This window comes from Mastigoproctus giganteus, chromosome 11 (genome assembly GCF_048544385.1).
Source record: "Mastigoproctus giganteus isolate SK-2022 chromosome 11, ASM4854438v1, whole genome shotgun sequence".
NCBI classification, from domain to species: domain Eukaryota; kingdom Metazoa; phylum Arthropoda; class Arachnida; order Uropygi; family Thelyphonidae; genus Mastigoproctus; species Mastigoproctus giganteus.
In genome coordinates this window covers 45,047,683-45,066,728 of record NC_143585.1, presented here as the reverse complement: position 1 = coordinate 45,066,728, position 19,046 = coordinate 45,047,683, and the positions used below count along the sequence as shown (strand labels likewise).

Here is a 19,046-nt window from a genome sequence, read left to right as displayed (position 1 = left end):
TCTAAGATAATTAACAGATGTTCATTACTATTTACAATTATACTGTCATTAATTCTAAGTTGAAATAACATTTGAGAGTCTAAGTTATAGTTACGATATAAAGGAGCAATCCAATGTTACAGCAGAAATTGGTTACAACAAGCTCTTTTTATGTTACATTTACTGTTAACCTATTTTTATATAAGATGATTAAATTAAAATCTAAATTAAATTCTTACCTGCTGACCAAATCCTATTTTGGGGTTCACAGATCTGAAGCAAATGGGTAAGGGGTTCAGTCAGCAGAACATTTATAGGACAGAGATTCATAAAATTAGCCAATAAGGATAGAGCCAGTTGCCTATCCTAGGTCCGGAGTGCTTGTAGAATGACCTTTGTTCTCCTGCCTTTGTTCCAGGTTGCAGTGTAGTGGACTCCTGAGTTGGCCTTTGCTCGTCATATTTTGTGAGAGTCTGAAAGGGGTTATACGTGGTCTGGTCCTCTGGATGACTTGTTTCTTTTTTCTTTCCTGGCTCCTGACTTCTTCACTTATTTTCTCCTTAAAGAAATGAAGTACTGTGGGTTGAACTCAGCCCCTTGTTTTCTATTGATTGCTGAAGATCCGAATAATTTGATTAGAAATGCTTCTTTGATTTTCTTCTATTGTATTGCCTATCTGTGGAAAGGATACTTGTTATGGAAATTCCAAGTGTCGCCACATTGGAAGGCATGGAGAGGCATATTTTCACTATCATTTATTGTGTGAAGGTATTTTCACTACGTACTTTGTTTGGGATTTTGGTCCCCACTAAGTGGATTTATTTTAAGTGGCCTTGGCCCCAATTATCCTCTGACCCCCCCCCCCCCACCATTCTCAAAGATCAGAGATGTGAGCACTTTATGCCTCTTTTTTTTTTTTTTTTACTGAAAAATGGATTGGGTAAAGGAAATCATAGAAATTTAATAAAAGTTGCAGACAGCGGAGTAACTTGTGTTGAATCGTGGATAGAAATGTATTCAAAAAGTAATTAGTTAAAATAGCTTTGTAAATGTTGTCATTTCCTGCACTGCTATTGGGATCTCCAATAAATACTGTTCTTCCTTTGTCATTAGTTTCTACTGCCCTTTATTTATGCATAAACAAATTTCATCACCCTGCTTTCCATCTTAAATTTTGTCCATATAATTCTTCTGGATAAAGTAATTCTTCACAGCCAATTAAACTTTCTTCCAAACTAGTTCTGAAAGTCTACTGAAATATTTAAAGGCACGTTGTGCATTTTATCTTTATCTAAATACTTGAACGAAAGCATCTCACCTGTTTAAACTTTTTAGAATCTGTTTATTGTTAGTAGTCTACAAATCATGCATGCCTTTTTGGATATTCCTCCTCCATTTCTTTAGTGATTGTGAACTTACTAGTACACAACAGGTTTACAAACACTGAATATTCCTTCTGCCCTTTTGTAATATTGGGTAATGAAATGGTTCTCCTTGACAGTATAGTGAGTAAAACAGTTGTCACTTATTTGGAAGCTCTGTGTTTGAATCCCATCAAAGATTGTAAGAATTCTTAAAGGCATCTTATCTTTAATTGGGGCTGTAGTTAGCCAGGCTCAGGTATAGGAAGTTTGGTCTTCTTCATGATTTATACCATGTTTTTTAGTGTACACAACATGAAATCACCCTGTGAACAGAACATGCACTTATACGAACATAAATATGCACTATAAAATAGATAACCATAAGTGCCATCAGGGAAAAAATGCTTCACTTCATGATTGCAGGATGTAAGAACAAAATTTGATATAATAAAATGTATCTCTGTCAGATTAGCTAATATTTAATAAATTGCATATGTTCAGAATTTTGGTAGTTGCATGCTCTATTCGAGTGTGCTTTGGGTTTTATACCTTTCATCAACACCGAAAAGCTCTGAAACCTGAACAGAACCTTGCATATGATAGTGAAGTGAAGTCTTACTCAGACAGGCCACGATGACGTGCTGTTGACACGTTTGTTGTTTTATGTATAATTAATATATAAAACATTGTCATTCATTTTCTGAACTAAAATTACGTAAAAATGTTAAAATAAATTTAATTCCAAAATTGTTTAGAATGTAAATTTAAATTTTCCTATGATCCTCTTATTTTAGGTCTGTATGGTGTGATGAGGGGATCTGGCAAGGATCCTGAAATGTCACCTTTGTAATAAGGTTAGGAATTATGTCAAAGTATTTAATTAATAAACTAATTTTGAATTATGCACTTGGTATAAGAGTGGTTCATTTCAAAAATGAATCCATGGATAATCACCACATAATGTCATTTCCAGATTATATTAAGAATGTCAAATCCATCCTAATATCAAAACCTAATGAAGGCAAGTGCTATCATTGTAATAAGTAGAGTAGTTAGAACTACAAACTACAGCACTTATTACTAGATCAAGATGCATATACAGTCTCTCAAGAAAGATCTCACCAACACTCTAAACATGAAATGAAAACTAAACTTGCTTCTAATCCAACACATAATATCAGAAATGCAGTTCGACTTCATAAACATTAACTCATAAGCACTTTTCACATTCAGCAGTAACAGAGTGTGCTTAGAAAACTACAGTGTGTGTTATTTTGGTGGGAGAATGTACCCAAAAGAAACAACCCAAAATGGTTAGTAAATTTCCTGAAATAACACCTCTATGGAATCGTCACATCATTAATGAATTAAGAGACTTCCCAAATAGTCAGAAATAAGCAGCTTGAACAGCATGTTATCGTTATCATTTTTGATATGGATGCTCATATGGGAATTTCATATGGATGATATGAACATTTCTGCTCCCTCTAAAAATTACCTAAACAAGATTATCAGTAACCTAAAATATGATATCCCCATCACTTTAAAAATGCATCAAAGATTTAGTCAAGCAGGTATACTCTATCTGATTAATGCATTTTGATTGTCTAAATAAGAATGTAATGGAGTAATGTGTTCAACAGTAAATGAGAAGCAGTAAGTTAAATTTTATTCTTTACTTGCTCATACACAACTGATGCAAGTTGTAGATATGTGTGGACCTTGTACACCTTGAAAATGTTCTGCATGTACTACAAAAGGTTCTATACATAACCTCGAGCAGTCCACCTTGAGTCAAATGAAGTACTAATATTACTAAACAACTTTTATCTGATTGATTTTTAAAGTTATAAATTCATTATTTCTCATTGGGGCAAATTTCTATTTTTGTTATTTATAAATGTTCTGTAGTGAACATATGTCATTTTATGTATCTAGAAAGGTTGCGGCGCAAAGATCAACAAATTTCCACTGCACTGACAGAAAAGGAAGAGTTAGTAGCTGATATTTTACAAGTACCACATGATGACTTTGAACACATTGCAGAGGTAAGATTCCATGTTATGTTAAGTTGTAGAATATGTATTCATTTTATTGGCCTTCTGTTAGTTTATATGCATTTTAACCATTGTTAATCCACCTATTGTACTATATCTATTCTGTTTAATTTGTCACCTTTTAAAATCATTTGCTTATATAGCCATAATAATTCATTACCTTCTGAAGAATAGCTCCCTCCAAAGGAGTTACTAGAATGCTCCCTCCCAGTTATTTGCCCTTGAAAAAGATATTGAGAACATGCAGCTTATTGGAGAATTGATTTGTTTTCTGTGAATGTTTTCTCCAAACATATCAGGCATTAGACACTTACTCCCAGATAAAAAAAAAAAAAAAAAAAAAAAAGATTCTTCCATCTCAATAAACAGAGAATTTCAGAAGAATTCACAACTCTTTAGATGGATGATATTCCAGCCATCATCACCATGGAGCAGATAGAATTTTTAAGTATAACAGAAAAAACAGAAGGGCAACAAGATTGATGAGGGGAACAAAAGGGTGGTCTTACCAAGAATGGCTTAAGTTCTGCAAATTTCAGTTTTTGGAGACTAGGCACCTGCAAGGTGATCTGATTGAGGTGTATAAGGCCTTGAATGGATTGAGAAGGTGCTCCTGACAGTGCTGTACCTAGGCACGGGAGGCCGCACCAGAGCCCTGGAATATAAGGGGCTCAAATTCCGATGATATTTAAATTTTTTTTTTTTTTTAAATATAAAAAAATGATTGTTTCTTAATATAATACTTTAATCATACAAAAAATCAATATTGGCTTATTTATAGTACAGTAAATTTATTTATTTTATAATCAGATGTTAAAAGAAATTAATTTATTTTTGCCTATTTTTAATATTTAAACCTAGTTTTAATGGGAAAAAAACCCACAATAATGCAGATTCACATTTAAAACCGTTCGCTTTACTCTGAATGTGATGTCATATCGCCTAGTTGTTTGGTATGAAATATTGAGTATTATAAATAAAGTAAGCAAACCCATGCAAAGTAGTACAATTGATATGAACACTGCAATTATATTGATAGAAGGTGCGCTTAGTCAACTAAATGAATTTAGAACATCACGATTTAAATTGTGTATGGATAAAGCTATAGACATTGCAACTGAGTTGGAAGTACCGTCAATGTTACCAGAGGTGCGAGTTTATCTATGAAACTTCATCAGATGAACTCTCCATTGATCCAACCAAAAGGTTTGAAACGGAATTTTTTTAATATAATGATCGTTGTAGCTATCGTTAGATTACAAGAAAAATTTGATCCAATGAATGAAATATACTCGGCTTTTCATCTTATTCTAAAATCAGAAAACTTCCCGAATTTATTTGAAAGTGCAATAGAAACGAAATGTAAACACCTTGAAGGAATTCTCACTGGCGAAGACGGGAGCAACGACATCGATGCCAAAGAGTTACGTCAAGAAATCCAATCTTTGCAGCATGTTTTAAAAGGAAAAAAAACTTTGGTTGCTTAGAATTATTGACATTTATCCAAGAAAGAAACTTAGTTGAATGATATCCCAACATCACCACCTTCGAATATTATTAACATTGCCAGTTACAGTTGCGTCTGGCGAGAGTAGTTTTTCAAGTCTCAAAATGATTAAAACATATTCACGAGCAACAATTGGCCAAGAAAGAATTAATGGATTGGCCATTATGTCACTAGAACAAGATGTACTAAAATATATAAAAAACATCAGACGTTATAGACAAATTTATATTAAGTAAATATCGTCAGGTAATGATGTGAAAACTTTTAAGTTTATATAAATAATGTATCAGTCGTTAAAGTTTAAATAAATAATTATGATTTGAATAATTTTTGGGTGTTCCCTTTATTTTTAAATTTTATGTATTCCACCTTTAATTTTTGCAAGAGGGTTCCAGTTGAATATTCCACCCGGGGCTGACAGAAGTCTAGGTACAGCACTGGCTCCTGATGCAGTGTGCCTTATGTAATAAAATATTAGCAAACGGTTCTTTGGTTTCTGCTAGACTTGTGTTTTGTAAGTGTTCTGTAAATATATTGTGAGATGAAAAGTGTTCTGTGACTAAAAAAGTTTGGAAAATGCTGGCCTAGACCATTGATTTGCAGTAAAAAATCAAATAACCAGCCAACCAATTCAGCTTATTGGGGATGTTACCATTTTGATCAATTTCCATATTCCTTTATAAGCTGTTGTTGCATGACTTTCTCTATACTGTACTCTTTCTACCTTCTTCGTAAGCAGAATATTCCTTGCAATAACCTTGAAAATATAATATCTCAGTACCTATATTATGTGTGATTTTAATGCATGTCATATTGGGTATTCAGACATTGGACAAACAGGAACAGCTTTTGGAAAAAATTGATAATTTAAATCTGATACTACTAAATACTGGATTACAGACATGCTTTTGTTTGCCTAGTCGATCAAGGTCCGCATATGATCCACTGGTTAGCAATCACTACCCAGTAGCTTATGATGTAGATGCCAATGAACTGTATGAGCGTAATGACTTGCAGTATGAATCATTGGAAGATCATCTGGAAAAATCAAAAAAACAGATTACAGCCAGGCCTCACATAATGCGTTTTTCAGTTACTGCTATTTGAAAAAATTATACCACTTTTCACTATACATGATGCAAATTTCCAGTTAATGCAATCTTTTTTATATGATAGTTGAAATAAGACTTGAATTGCGCATCGGATGGGCAATAAACAAGCATTTGCCCGCCTCTGTGTTCCATGAACCATTGGAAGCAGATGTGTTACTTGTTTGTCTCCCACTAATAAAGTTACGTGCAGACTTGCGTTTAAAAATTAGAATTTTTAAACGCAAAAAAAAAAAAAAAAAAAGATTTTTAAATTAGCCAGATGAAAATGTTACCACAGAGGAGATAACGGTAAAATAACTAGATAGAATCTTTTATATTGCAGAGAACCTCGAACGAAAGGTTTGAGGTTCTCTGGGATATTTTCTTTGCGATATTTATTTTGTCAGGGCCTAGAGAAGATTGTGGTTGGCTATCAGAAATTGATTTTTTTTTTTTTTTTTTTTTTTTTTTTATGAGAACCCCAAACACGAGAGGTATTAGAACCTATAGTACTTAGTACCGTGCTTGGGTTGGAGGTTGAGAAGACGAAAGAAGATATTTGTTGACATTGGACTTGAACTTCTGTAGATTGTAATTTTCAGGAAATACGTATGAAGGAAGGTTGTTCCAGAAAACGGCAGTTGAATGAATAAATGAGGAAGACGAAAAGTTGGTTCTGTGGGTTTGAAGTTGGACAGTAAATGGATGTTGGCTGGTGGCGGCACGTGTTCGGACTGTTTTGAAAGAGAGAGCGGGAATTATAGAAGCCAATTCAGAAGAACAGTGCCCATGAAAGTATCTGTAGAAGAGGCATGCAGCAGAAACAGTACGTCTATGTGAAAGCGAGTGGAGAGACTCTGTTAGAGATGAATCATTAATTAACCTAACTGCCCTCTTCTGAATGGAATCAAGAAGCCTGAGAGAGGTTTTGGGGGCACCACCCCAGATGTGGGAACAATATTCCATGGCGGGACGGATTTGCGATTTATACAGAGTGAGCAGCTGTTTGGAAGAAAAGTAACGCCGAGAGCGAAAGAGAAAACCAAGTTTGTTAGATGCAGAGGAAGCAATATTTGTAATGTGCTTGTGCCAAGAGAGATTAGGAGTCAGGGTAATCCCCAAAAGAGATATATCATTTTGCCTAGAAATCGGAGTGTCACTAAAGATAAGCATAGGAGCAGAAGAATCCTTTTTGCGAGATATAAGACAAGACTGAGTTTTAGAAGGGTTGAAATCAACTAAGTTGTCTTTGCCCCACTGGAGAATTACCTGAAGATCGGCATTTAAGGAATTGGTAGCAGATTTTCGAGAACTTGAAGCTGATTGAGCAGGACAAGGTTTCTCAAAATGGAAAGTTGAATGCAATGTGCTATCATCAGCAAAACTATGGATAGGATTTCCGGTCAATGGAAGAAGGTCATTGATATACAAGAGGAAAAGAGTGGGGGAAAGAACTGAACCTTGGGGGACACCGGCATTAGTGGAGAAGTTAGAAGACAGAGAGCCATCTACCATCACCCTCAGTGAGCGATCAGAGAGAAAACTGGATAACCAATTACTAAAAACAGTTGGCAAACCATAAGATGGAAGCTTGTTTAGAAGACCTTTATGCCAAACACGATCAAAAGCCCTTGAGATGTCAAGAGCAACTACTTGTGTTTCACCGAACCTTTCCATTGATTTAGTCCATAAATGGGTAACATAAGCCAGAATATCACCAGTGGATCGACACTGACGGAATCCATACTGGCGATCGTTGATCAGACGGAAGGTTTCTAGGTAGTTTAAGAGTTGGCGGTTAATTGATTTCTCCATTACTTTAGAAAGAGTAGAAGTAATTGCAATGGGACGATAATTGGATGGGAGGGATTTGTCACCCTTTTTAGGAACTGGCTGGATATGAGCAAATTTCCAAGCAGAAGGAAAAACACCTTTGGAATAAGAAAGTGAAAAAAGGCGGCAAAGAATAGGAGTAAGTTCAGGAGCACAAGTTTTGAGAACAAGTGGAGAAATACCATCAGGACCTGGAGCTTTCTTAGCATCAAGATTCATCAAAATCCTTCTGATATCCTTTTGACGGAAGACCACAGGAGGCATTGAATGGAGCGTGTTAGGAATGGTGGGAGGTGTTTTACCAAGATCATTAATACATGAGCTGGAAGAAAAATGGGATGCTAGCAGGTCAGCTTTATCCTTGGCTGAAGTGACAACAGAACCATCTGGTTTGGACAGAGGTGGGAGCAGAGATGGGCAAAAGTTGCGGCCAATAGCTTTGGCAAGAGACCAGAATGCTCGGCTACCATTAGGGCAAGAAGCAAGTTTTCTACTCTTAGCCTGTTCAAACTCTAGTTTGGACTGATTAATAACTGCTTTACAATTGTTGCGAGCTTTGGTGTAGGCAGAAAATGAAACCGAAGAATTAGAAACAAGCCAATTACGATATGCAACATTCTTCTCTTGGACAGCCTTAGCACATTTATTGGAAAACCAAGGTTTAGATAAAGGACGAGATTTTAAAGTGGAGTGTGGGATAAAGGATTCCATTCCTGCAAGAATAATTTCACTGACACGATCTGAGCAAACGTTGACATCAGAAGTTTTGAAACAGTAATCAGACCAAGGAAAAGAAGAAAAGAAGTCTCGCAGGTCATCCCATTTTGCATTCTTGTAATGCCAAACAATACGAGGTTGGGAATAGCCATGAGATAAAGGTTCCATTGGAGAAGAGACAATCACCAAGTTGTGATCTGAAGTGCCTAAAGGACCTCTCACTTCGACCTTGTACATAGAAGGGTTGTTCGTGAGAAAAAGATCAAGCGTATTGGCTGTATGATTAGGATTGTCCGGTATTCTTGTAGGCAAATGAACAATCTGTGCTAGGTCATTAGTAATTGCAAAAGCCTCAGCATCTCGACCTGCTGGGTCGGTGTGACTAGAAAATGGAAGCCAGCTGGAGTTGTGAACGTTAAAATCACCAAGGAAAATTACCTCACTGTTAGGAAAGTTAGACTGGAGAAAGTCAAGTTGCAAAGAGAGGAAGTCAAAGAGCTCCAAGTGATTAGTGGAGTTGGGAGAACGGTAGAGACAACAGATGAATTTGACACAATGAGGTAGAGAGATTTTAAGCCAGAGAAGATCAAAGAGAGGAGATTCCAAATTGCCAAGTCTCTGACAGGGAATATCAGAACGGACATATGCACAAGTACCACCTTTGAGGCGAAAGGAATCATACAGCAAATATTTTGGACATCTGAGATGAGAAGTAGTTGAATCAACCGATAACTGAGACTCAGTCAGAAAAAGTACATGGGGTTTGGAAGACTGCAAGTGGAAATGGACATCGTTGAGATTGGAATTAAGACCACGTATATTTGTGAAATGAATTAGGAAGTCCTTGGGAGGTTTAGATCTTTTCGCAGATAAGCTTGCTCTATTATTTTGACAATTCATGGTGTATTCAATAGTAAGAAAAAGTGGGTGGGACATGCTGTATGAAGTAATGAAATTTTTGGATATGGCGTACATGTGGTAAGAATATACCCAGATCCTTGACATAACGTGGCCTCGACAATGCTCCCCGCATACACACTACTCGGACTCCCTCCAGTCACTATCTGGCAGAGTAGAGGTAGCAAGATTATACACTAGCTGATCCGGAAGCCTCCTAGAGAGTTACCAATAGGTCCGGTCCGGTGTACTAACTAGCGGCCGGCCTGCGAAAACCGTTTTAGGGCTGTACCCTCGAAATGTAAGGAATATTGGATCTCGCCACGACGTTCATCATAACCTCAAAAGTCATCAATCATACTGCATGATGGAAGAGATAGGGAAGGGTTGGCCGGAACTTAGCTCTAGAGACTAAACATGGGTTCCACCACTTCAAGCCTCCAATAAGCAAAGTGGTGGTATTTCACCGGTTGATGAGAGTCATCTACCACCTAGTACTGCCTGGTAACATAGAGGGGCGGCATTCCTCCATGTGGTGTGGGCGCCACACCTCGACCCCTGCTTACGTTGGTTCACACCTGGGTGGTCACCCACCATGTACTTGTGCATGGAGGTTATACCCAGGATTACTAACAGTCCCACCATCGTGAAGGTGCAAGCAGAGGATTTGGCTGTCATAGACCGTCCGGACTTCACCAAAATTGGGTCCACTTGACTTAAGTGTCACCCGAATATCAGTTCCATCAGTGTTTTAGACTCCCAGGTAGCAAGAACAGCTTGTCTGGCATATCTGAGAGAATGTCGATGACAACCTCAAGGACCAAGGATTGATGAAAAAAAAAAGTCAACACTGTTCAAACGACTCTGTTCAAATATTTTCAGAACATATGTTTTCTTCATTGTGTATTTTATGCAGTAAACATTTAATTCTATAATTAATTTCATTATCTTTTACATAGTTAAAAAGTTATTTAAAAGATATTTTTAAAATTCTTCATGGACATTCCTGAAGGTCATGAACCAATTATAATTTGTATAACTTCCTTTCTTAATAGGCATGTCAATTGTTGGCGTACACTCCTTCTTCCGTGTACTATTATATATAAATAATTAGTTTTTTCTTTGGTCCTTAGCTGGTGGCTGGAGGAGGCGGTTAGCCACGCAACCAGTACGCTGCTGTCGGTGCTGCAGGGTTTCGGACTTGCTCTGTGATGTTCTTCCATGCTTTACAATCATGGCGTCAGTCCTGGATTAAGGTCGAGACGTCGGCTCTTCAGGTCATTTTCCACTTGCTTGGCCCACGTTTTCCTAGGCGCGGTCCGTTGAATGCTCCATTGGGTGGGTCGTTGTCTCCAAAGGAGTGTGGATGGTATTCTATTCACGCCCATTCTACATATGTGGCCAAACCATCTAAGCCTTCGCTTCTGGATTTGGTCGCCGATGGTTGGCTGCTGTTGGCATCTGGCGCGGATGGTATCATTAGTGATGCAGTTGCAAAGTGAGATGCCCAGGATCTGCCGCAGGCATCGCATTTAGAATACCTCAAGTTTGTTTAAATCTAGCTTGAGACAAATCCATGTTTCCGATCCGTAAAGGAGAATGGGCAGGATCAAAGTCTGGAAGAGTCGGATTTTAGTCTTTGAGGAAATGTTGGTCCTCTTCCACAGACACCATTTGAGCGAGGCGAACGCAGTGGCCGCCTGTCCAATTCTGCTGTGGATCTCCATTGTGGATGCAACTTTCTTCTCCTGGACCAGCGACCCAAGGTATTTAAAGTCCTGCACTTGCTCAATCTGGACGCCTTAGAGATAGATGGTGGCTTGCGATCCATCTGTTGTCAGGGCCTTTGTCTTATCAGCATTGATCTTCAACCCATGTGGCCGGGCAATGCGGACAATGTCATAGAGGATGTCCGTGGCTTCAACTTCGTTTCCGGCAAAGATAGCACTATTGTCCGCAAATCAAGTCAGTCACATAGTGATCCTTGCCATATTGTATGCCCCGTCTGTTGCTGAATGCTTGCCTCATAATGGCGTTGACCACGATGTTGAAAAGCAACGGGGAGGCCACGTCCCCTTGGTGGACTCCAGTTTGGATGGTAAATTCCTCAGATAAACCGTTGTATGCAGTTTGGAGGAGTGTGATGACTTTTCAAGGTACATGTTCGACCTCCCGCAATTTCCATAAGGCGGGCCGGTGGACACAGTCGAAAGCAGACTTAAAGTCAATAAAAACAATGACGGTTCGCTGTCCACACCGGATCCTCTCCTCCATCAGCTGACGGATGGCGAAGATTTGATCACAGCATCCTCGCCCGGGTCTAAATCCCGCCTGTTCTTCTCGACTGGTTTGCTCGCGATGTTTTTGCAGCCTTGACTGAATGATCTTCATAAGGACCTTTCCGATGATGGAAAGGAGACTGATGCCACGGTAGTTCTTGCAATCACCTTTCTTGTGGATTGGCACGATAATGGCTTTCCTCCATGTTAGTGGAATTTGTTCAGTGCACCAGATGGTTTTAAGGAGTGAGTGTAGTCGGCGAAGCAGTACATCTCCCCCATCTTTGATCACTTCTGTGGTGACTTGGTCCACTCCTGGTGCCCTGCCATTCTTTAGGGATTGTATGGCTGCTTTCACTTCTTCTACTGTAGGCTCGACATCGACCATGGAGACCTCAGGGGGATCGATCGATGGTGCAGCTGCTGGTGGTCCCTGAGGTGGGTCGTGATTATACAATGCTTTAAAGAATTCACTCCACTGTTGCAGGCGCTCGGACGGTGATCGCACGAAGATCCCATCAGCGTTCTGTGAATGTGCCAAACCCCTATGCCCACCTGCCCAACGCTGAATGCAGTCATGGATATCAGACGAGTGCCTCGACGTCGTGGACAAACGGAAACAGGCAAAATTGGTCGACTTTGAATGGTACCGGCAGTTAAACCGAGAAGTCCGCCACCTCTTCAAGATCGTCTACCACTTGGTTCCAGTATGCTTCTCTCTCCGCTTTCATTCTCTGTCGGACTTCTCGGTTTAACTGCCAGTACCGTTCAAAGTCGACCAATTTTGCCTGTTTCCGTTTGTCCCCGACATCGAGGCACTCATCTGATATCCATGGTTGCGTTCAGCGTCGGGCAGGTGGGCATAGGGGTTTGGCACATTCCAGGATGGCATCAGAGATCTGCTTTTCTTCTTCGTTTATATCCTCGGATGCGGCCAGTGTCTCAAAGCGGTTGGATAGGGCGATCTGATATGCCTGTTTGTTGGCAGCATTCATTAGCTGCCTCCAGTCCAGCTTGGCTGACCGAGATGACCTTTTTGCATGTCGTAGTTTGAGCTGCACCTTAGCCCAGATGAGGTAGTGATCAGATCTGCAATCAGGTCCCCTCATGGCACGGACGTCCATGAGTGATGAGCGAAATCGGGCGTTGATCAAAATGTAGTCCAGGATTGCTGAGTCCTTGCCAGATGGATTTCGCCGTGTAAGTTGATGTTTTTGAGGGTGCTGGAAATGGCTGTTTCCGATGATCAGGTTGTTAGATGCAGCAAAGGATAACATGTAGTCCGTGGTCGTTAATCTTTCCATGACCAAACTTGCCCATTGTTGTTCCCCAACCAGATTTGTCCACGCCAATGTGGGCGTTAAAGTCACCTGCAAGGATGATCACTTCTGTCTGTGGAATTGAATCCAGCGTATGTTGGAGCTGGTTGTAAAAATCATTCTTGGTCGGGTCCAGGCTAGTCTCAGTTGGTGCATAGGCGGAGATGATATGGGTCTTGATGGTGCCCTTGACAGTAAGGACTGCCAGGCGGTCCGATATTGGTTGGAAAGCGATCACGCTACTGGTGGCCTGAACATCGACCATAAAGCCCACTCCTGCTTCTCGTTTCTCACCACCAGAGTAGAATAGCATAACCACTTCGTTAGGTGCTGGTGGTTGGATGATCATCGTTTCAGACCCGGTGAGCCTTAGTTCGGATAATGCCGCAATTGATATCTTGCACCTAAGTTGTTCTTGGGTGATGATTTCCTTTTGTCCAACGTGGTGCCCTGTTCGAACATTCCATTCGCCAATATTAATTGCCCTTTTCGGCGTAGTAAGCTTACTGCTGTTGCCAGTGGTCCACTTCACACCGGCACCCTGGGTCCCCAGTGCTGGCACATCGGCTGCCCCGGATGCAGTAACATTGTTGAAAGAGCTTGTTCCAAATTTCATGCGGTTTCTTGCCTAGTTTCCCTGGTATCCCGGTTCTGGTCATTTCAAATAATTAGTTACTTATTTATACACAATTTTTTTCACCTACATTAATTTTATCTGGTTAACTACAAGTTATCCTGGGGCCTCTGACTGCATTAAAAAAGTTCCAGGCAATTTATTTATTTAGCTAGAAAATTTAGTGAGACAATTGACATACACATGAAAAATTTTGCATGTTTAATTATAGAAACTGACTTAAATACATACAAAATTTATCACAAGAAAACTTTTCCATTTTACAGATGTTCCCCCACTGGGAATAGACAGTTTCAACAAGTCCGTTCTATATCTCATTCTAAATTGAATTATATATAGTTCTTTACGACATCCAATTTGATTATCCAGCTACCTCCTAGGCTAGTCAAATTTATCACAGTTAGGATTTCAGAATGACTTTCTCCCTTTTTTGGATTATTTCCTTGACTAGGAATAATAATACGAAACAGTACTTACAATAACTTTCATTTCTCCGAGTTTTTGGACCAGCTCCTTGATCTTCAGGCACTTTCTTTAATAGCTTCCACATCTGATTCCTTGTTATTATCCAAGATTCTCCTCGACCAAACTCACTTTAATGTGGCCTATTCATACTAAATGGCCCACTTACTATAAATTTATCTACTCTCATTGAACTACTAGTTATTATTATTATTATTAGTAGTAGTAGTAGTATTAGCTATATGGTGCAAGGAAGCCTGAGGCTTATGCTGCACCAGCCAAAAAAAGAAAAAAAATTCCCGAGTTACCCTGAGAGAGAGAGAGAGAGAGAGAGAGAGAGAGAGAGAGAGAGAGAGAGAGAGAGAGAGAGAGAGAGAGTAAAAGGGAATCACCAAGAAAGAGAAGAATGATGATATCCAGCTCAGGATCCTGGGTGTGCCAAGCCCATACCCAGGATCCTGAGTTACATATCTGCACCTAACTATAACTCCCAACCACGACTTCTCAACTACTAACTTGCTCGCTGCTTCCCAACTTGCTAACTCCAAAAAAACTCCACTTGCTTGCCACCGAACCAGTCCTTATATATCCGAACTTTACCTAAATTTCCATGAATTTCGACCTGACCTCCCCTCAGTAAGTCGAATGTTCACCATACTTCTGAGAAATATGGTCTCGCCCTTAGATATTTTCCTAATGACTATTCCTTATCCCATTACAACTGTTCATTGCGTGTATAATTGTTGTTCACTAAAATTTTCTAATTATACAGAATGTTCCCATGTTAATTTTGCCCATATACTTTATTATTTTAATTTATTTATAAATTTTTTTTATTTTTTTAATAAGCTTAAGCTTACAAATTTTTCCTATTGATTATTATATTCAATTAACGAGTTTTCGTTTTGCGTGATGCGCTCACGGGATGAATTAATCATGTTGATCACGGACAGCCTGTATACCTAAGCTTTAATCTTGGCTATCTAGTTTTTGTGAATATTGAAAGGGAGACTAAATATTCCTTGAGTGGTATGGTGCATAGATAAACTGAAATTATATTTTATTATTTGGCTATAATAAAACACTCAAACTTATATTGGTTAAATTGTTTATTTCCAATTGGAAATGTGTGCATAAGGAAGTCAAACATTTCATAGTATTTTCTCTACCACTTCTTCAATGACTGCAAAGACAGTAAGTGAGGGTTATTATTATGTAATTCTTAAATTTCTAGTAGAATAAATTTCTAACAAATTTTTGTAAATCAAACTCGGATCTAATTTGATGAATTCTGTTTTCAGGTTAATTTTATATAAGTAAATAACAATAAAGCACTTATCATCCATCTTTGCAATATCACCATCACAAAAGATTACTTAGGCCACAAGAACTTATTGACTTTTTTTATAGGTGACATAAACAGGCAGTTCCCACTTTACGAGTCCTGAGTTTACGAGTTTTTTTTTCAGGTATCAACAAAATCGAAAATATGAACATTAATTCCAAAAAAACGAATGCTAAACATTCATAAACACCACATTTCAAACCACGCGCGTAGTTACACAATACAGTGTACTCCTGCTTTACAATATTAATCCGTTCCAGAGACGGCATCATTTATAGAAAATATTGTAATGTGAATCCAATAACACATTGTTTTTTAGTTATTTGTTCCAAGACCTCAGAAGTTGAAATTTTCGCTATATAACTAAGCTATTTATCTCTCTAAAAAGTCATTTTTATAATGTAAATTGTATTAGTTACCAATTAAATCATTAAAATGCACTACACCTTCATCGTTATCATATGTTCTGTTATAAGAATCAATTTTGAATGCTTTTGTGATATTTTTCTTAAGCACATTTCTGGAAGTCACGACCATAAAACAAAAACAATTTGCACTTTCTGCTTTATTGGGCTTTTCTGTTAGTGCAATCAATTATAAACAGGTTGTAAACTCAATGTTATTGCCTTTACGAAAATGTCAACATCTGGAATTGTGATTTTTAAGCTCCATAAACTGGTTACACCGTGCATATCGTGTTAGTTGCAATTTATGCATGCTATCACAAAATTTATAAAGAAAAGAAAAGATTATCTTAGAAACAAATGCCTCTTGAAGCATTTCTGAAGAAGATGACTCCTTGTGCATCCAACAAACCAATGAGCGCCGAGCCAACAATGAGTGATCAACGAGTGTGCATTTAGCATTAGCAGAGGCATACGATGCAGAAAAGCAAGCTTATGCAGCATAAAAAAAAAAATTTTTCACTCATCTATTCACTCCAAATGCTTATCCAGCTCAGCCTTAAATTTATTTAAACTATCTACTTCCACAAAAAGAGATGGAAGTCTGTTCCAGCAATCAACTACCTGCTGGCTAAAGGCAAATTTCTGCACATCTATTCTCCAATGGTCTTTCCTCAGTTTGAATCTATGCCCCCTCAGGTTCTTAATCTGAGCAAGAGGAAGAATCCCATCAGCATTCAACTTGCCCAACCCGTTCAAGGCCTTATACACCTCAATCAGATCACCTCGCAGGTGCCTAGTCTCTAGGCACTGCAATTTGCAAGCTTAAGCCTATCTTGGTAAGAGCACCAATCTTGTTGCCCTTCTTTGTACTCGTTTTCGCAACTTCACATCCATCCTAAAATGAGATCTCCAGACCTGTACACAGTATTCAAGGTGTGGCCTTGTACAACGGGATAATCACCTCCTTGTCCCTGCTAGAAAAATTCATATACAGTCGGACCTTTATATAACGAAACTAATCGTACCCTTGAAAAAATTCATTATAAAGAAATATGACCTTTTCAACAATGAAAAATAATCTAAATTCAGAAATATTGTAAAAGATGGGAAAGAAGTAGGAATGAAAAAATTTATTAATACATACATATTAAATGACTGCTTACATGATGCCCACAATTTATTAGTACTCTTTTTAAGAATTATGTCGTAAAATATTTGGTTATTTTTTGTTTGTACACTGAATTCTACTGTACACCGTTTATAAAAATGTTCACATTTGTTTAAACTTTAAACACTCAGATATATTTTCTGTTACATTTTCTTCCCACTGGAGGCATCCATACAAAGTTTCAAATGCTGCTAACATTTGTTTGGAAGGTTTAATATATAACTGGATAGATTCCCATCCACCCCAGGTGCCTTTCTTATGTTTAACTTCAACAATTTCTCCTCCACTTTGCTCTCATTTATTACAAAATCATTAAGCACCCCGCTGCAATTTCATAACCTTCTAGCATTTTCAAACCTTAATAACTCCTCATGTGTGAATGTAGATGCAAAATACTCATTCAGTTTGTTTGCTATCTGAGCAGGATCATCAACAGTCGAACCATCGATATCAAGTGTACCAATCTGATTCATCCCCTTCCTTTTAGAGTTTATATAAGTAAAGAAATCCTTGCTGTTTTTCTTGGCATCCTTTGCCAAATATTTCTTGTAATCTGCCTTTGCCTGCCTAATCTCCTTTGTGACTTGATTACAGACTAGCTTATATCTGCCATAGGCTTCTGTGTCACCTGATAATTTATATGCATCCCATGCATTTTTCTTCTCTGCCACGAGTCTCATTAATTCATTTGACAACCATTCATTTGATTACAGACTAGCTTATATCTGCCATAGGCTTCTGTGTCACCTGATAATTTATATGCATCCCATGCATTTTTCTTCTCTGCCACGAGTCTCATTAATTCATTTGACAACCATTTAGGCCTAAACCTTGAACAATATTTCTTAATAGGTATGAAACATTTAGTAGCTTCCATGATTAATTGCTTGAATGCTTCCCACTTATAATTTGCTGTTGGTAACATCATGAGTTGATCCAACTGTACAGAATTTAAAAACTGTCTGAGACCACTGAGACCACCTTTACGGAAGCAAAAATCCTTTCCTTTACCCCTGATGCTAATTATATCTTTAAGTAAATCCCACATCAGTACACTGTGATCACTGCCACCTAGTGGTTTCTTTATCTGAAAATTCTTAATACACGAATGACGAGGCTACTAGTGACCGTCGTGTTCAAAGCCGCTAAGTGGATTTTTCTTATTTATTGATTTGAAATTATTGTTTTTCTAAAACTTTTGATTTAAATTTAGTAGTATAACATTATTTTGTGATTTTTTGATTAAATTGGTGTATTTATTCTTTACTCGGCCTTGTAAAAGTATCGGTAAGGGTTTCCACGTGTTCGTAACTACCACTACCGTTAGTAACTTTCCCGCCATTGTGATACCGTACTAGATATACCGTAGGTTATATACCGTACTAGATAGCATTAGTTGAACTTGGTTAGCAGTTAAATTGTACGTTTAAATAAATACATATAACGACTTAGATTACAAACGTAATATAATTAATAACATAACATAATTAATTAATAAATTAATAGAATCATGACTCAGACCAGAGCAGCAAAGCAAAAGGCTCAAGCTAATGGAAGTGCTGTGGCTCAGAGCAGAACTGAGGGGGGCAGTTGTCCTCTGACTGACAGCCTTATAAAATGCACTGTTTGCTTGATGTTTGCAGAGCAATCGGGTACGGGACATGATACTGCCAAGGGGGATGTCTTTGTGTGTGCGCGATGCAAGGAGTGTATCGATATCAGGCAACAACTCGGCGTTCTTGTGGGCCTATATGAGAGCTTGAAGGACAGGGTGGATGCCCTCGAAGAAACTAAATTGAGGGGCCCATCAAGCTCTCAGCTGCCCACATCAACGCCAGAGCTTGCACTTGGGCATCGCGTGACACAGAGACAACCCCTAAGGCAGAATGCGCTGGTCCCGAAGGAACTAATAGTTGTTGGTGACTCTATTGTCAGGGAAACGGGGAACATGCTTTGTAAAAAAGATAGGTGGAACAGGACCAGGGTA

The 19,046-nt window shown here is 38.4% G+C and overlaps 1 protein-coding gene across 1 annotated transcript in view; it reads left to right on the top strand.

Annotated features, from left to right (window-relative positions):
* RhoGEF2 (Rho guanine nucleotide exchange factor 2) overlaps window positions 1-19,046 on the top strand; it is a 764,869-nt gene that overhangs the window by 700,958 nt on the left and 44,865 nt on the right. Inside the window, exon 37 of the mRNA XM_090384978.1 lies at window positions 3,282-3,391. Within this exon, the coding sequence (XP_090241104.1) occupies window positions 3,282-3,391 (110 nt within the window). The remainder of the gene's footprint in view (window positions 1-3,281; window positions 3,392-19,046) is intronic.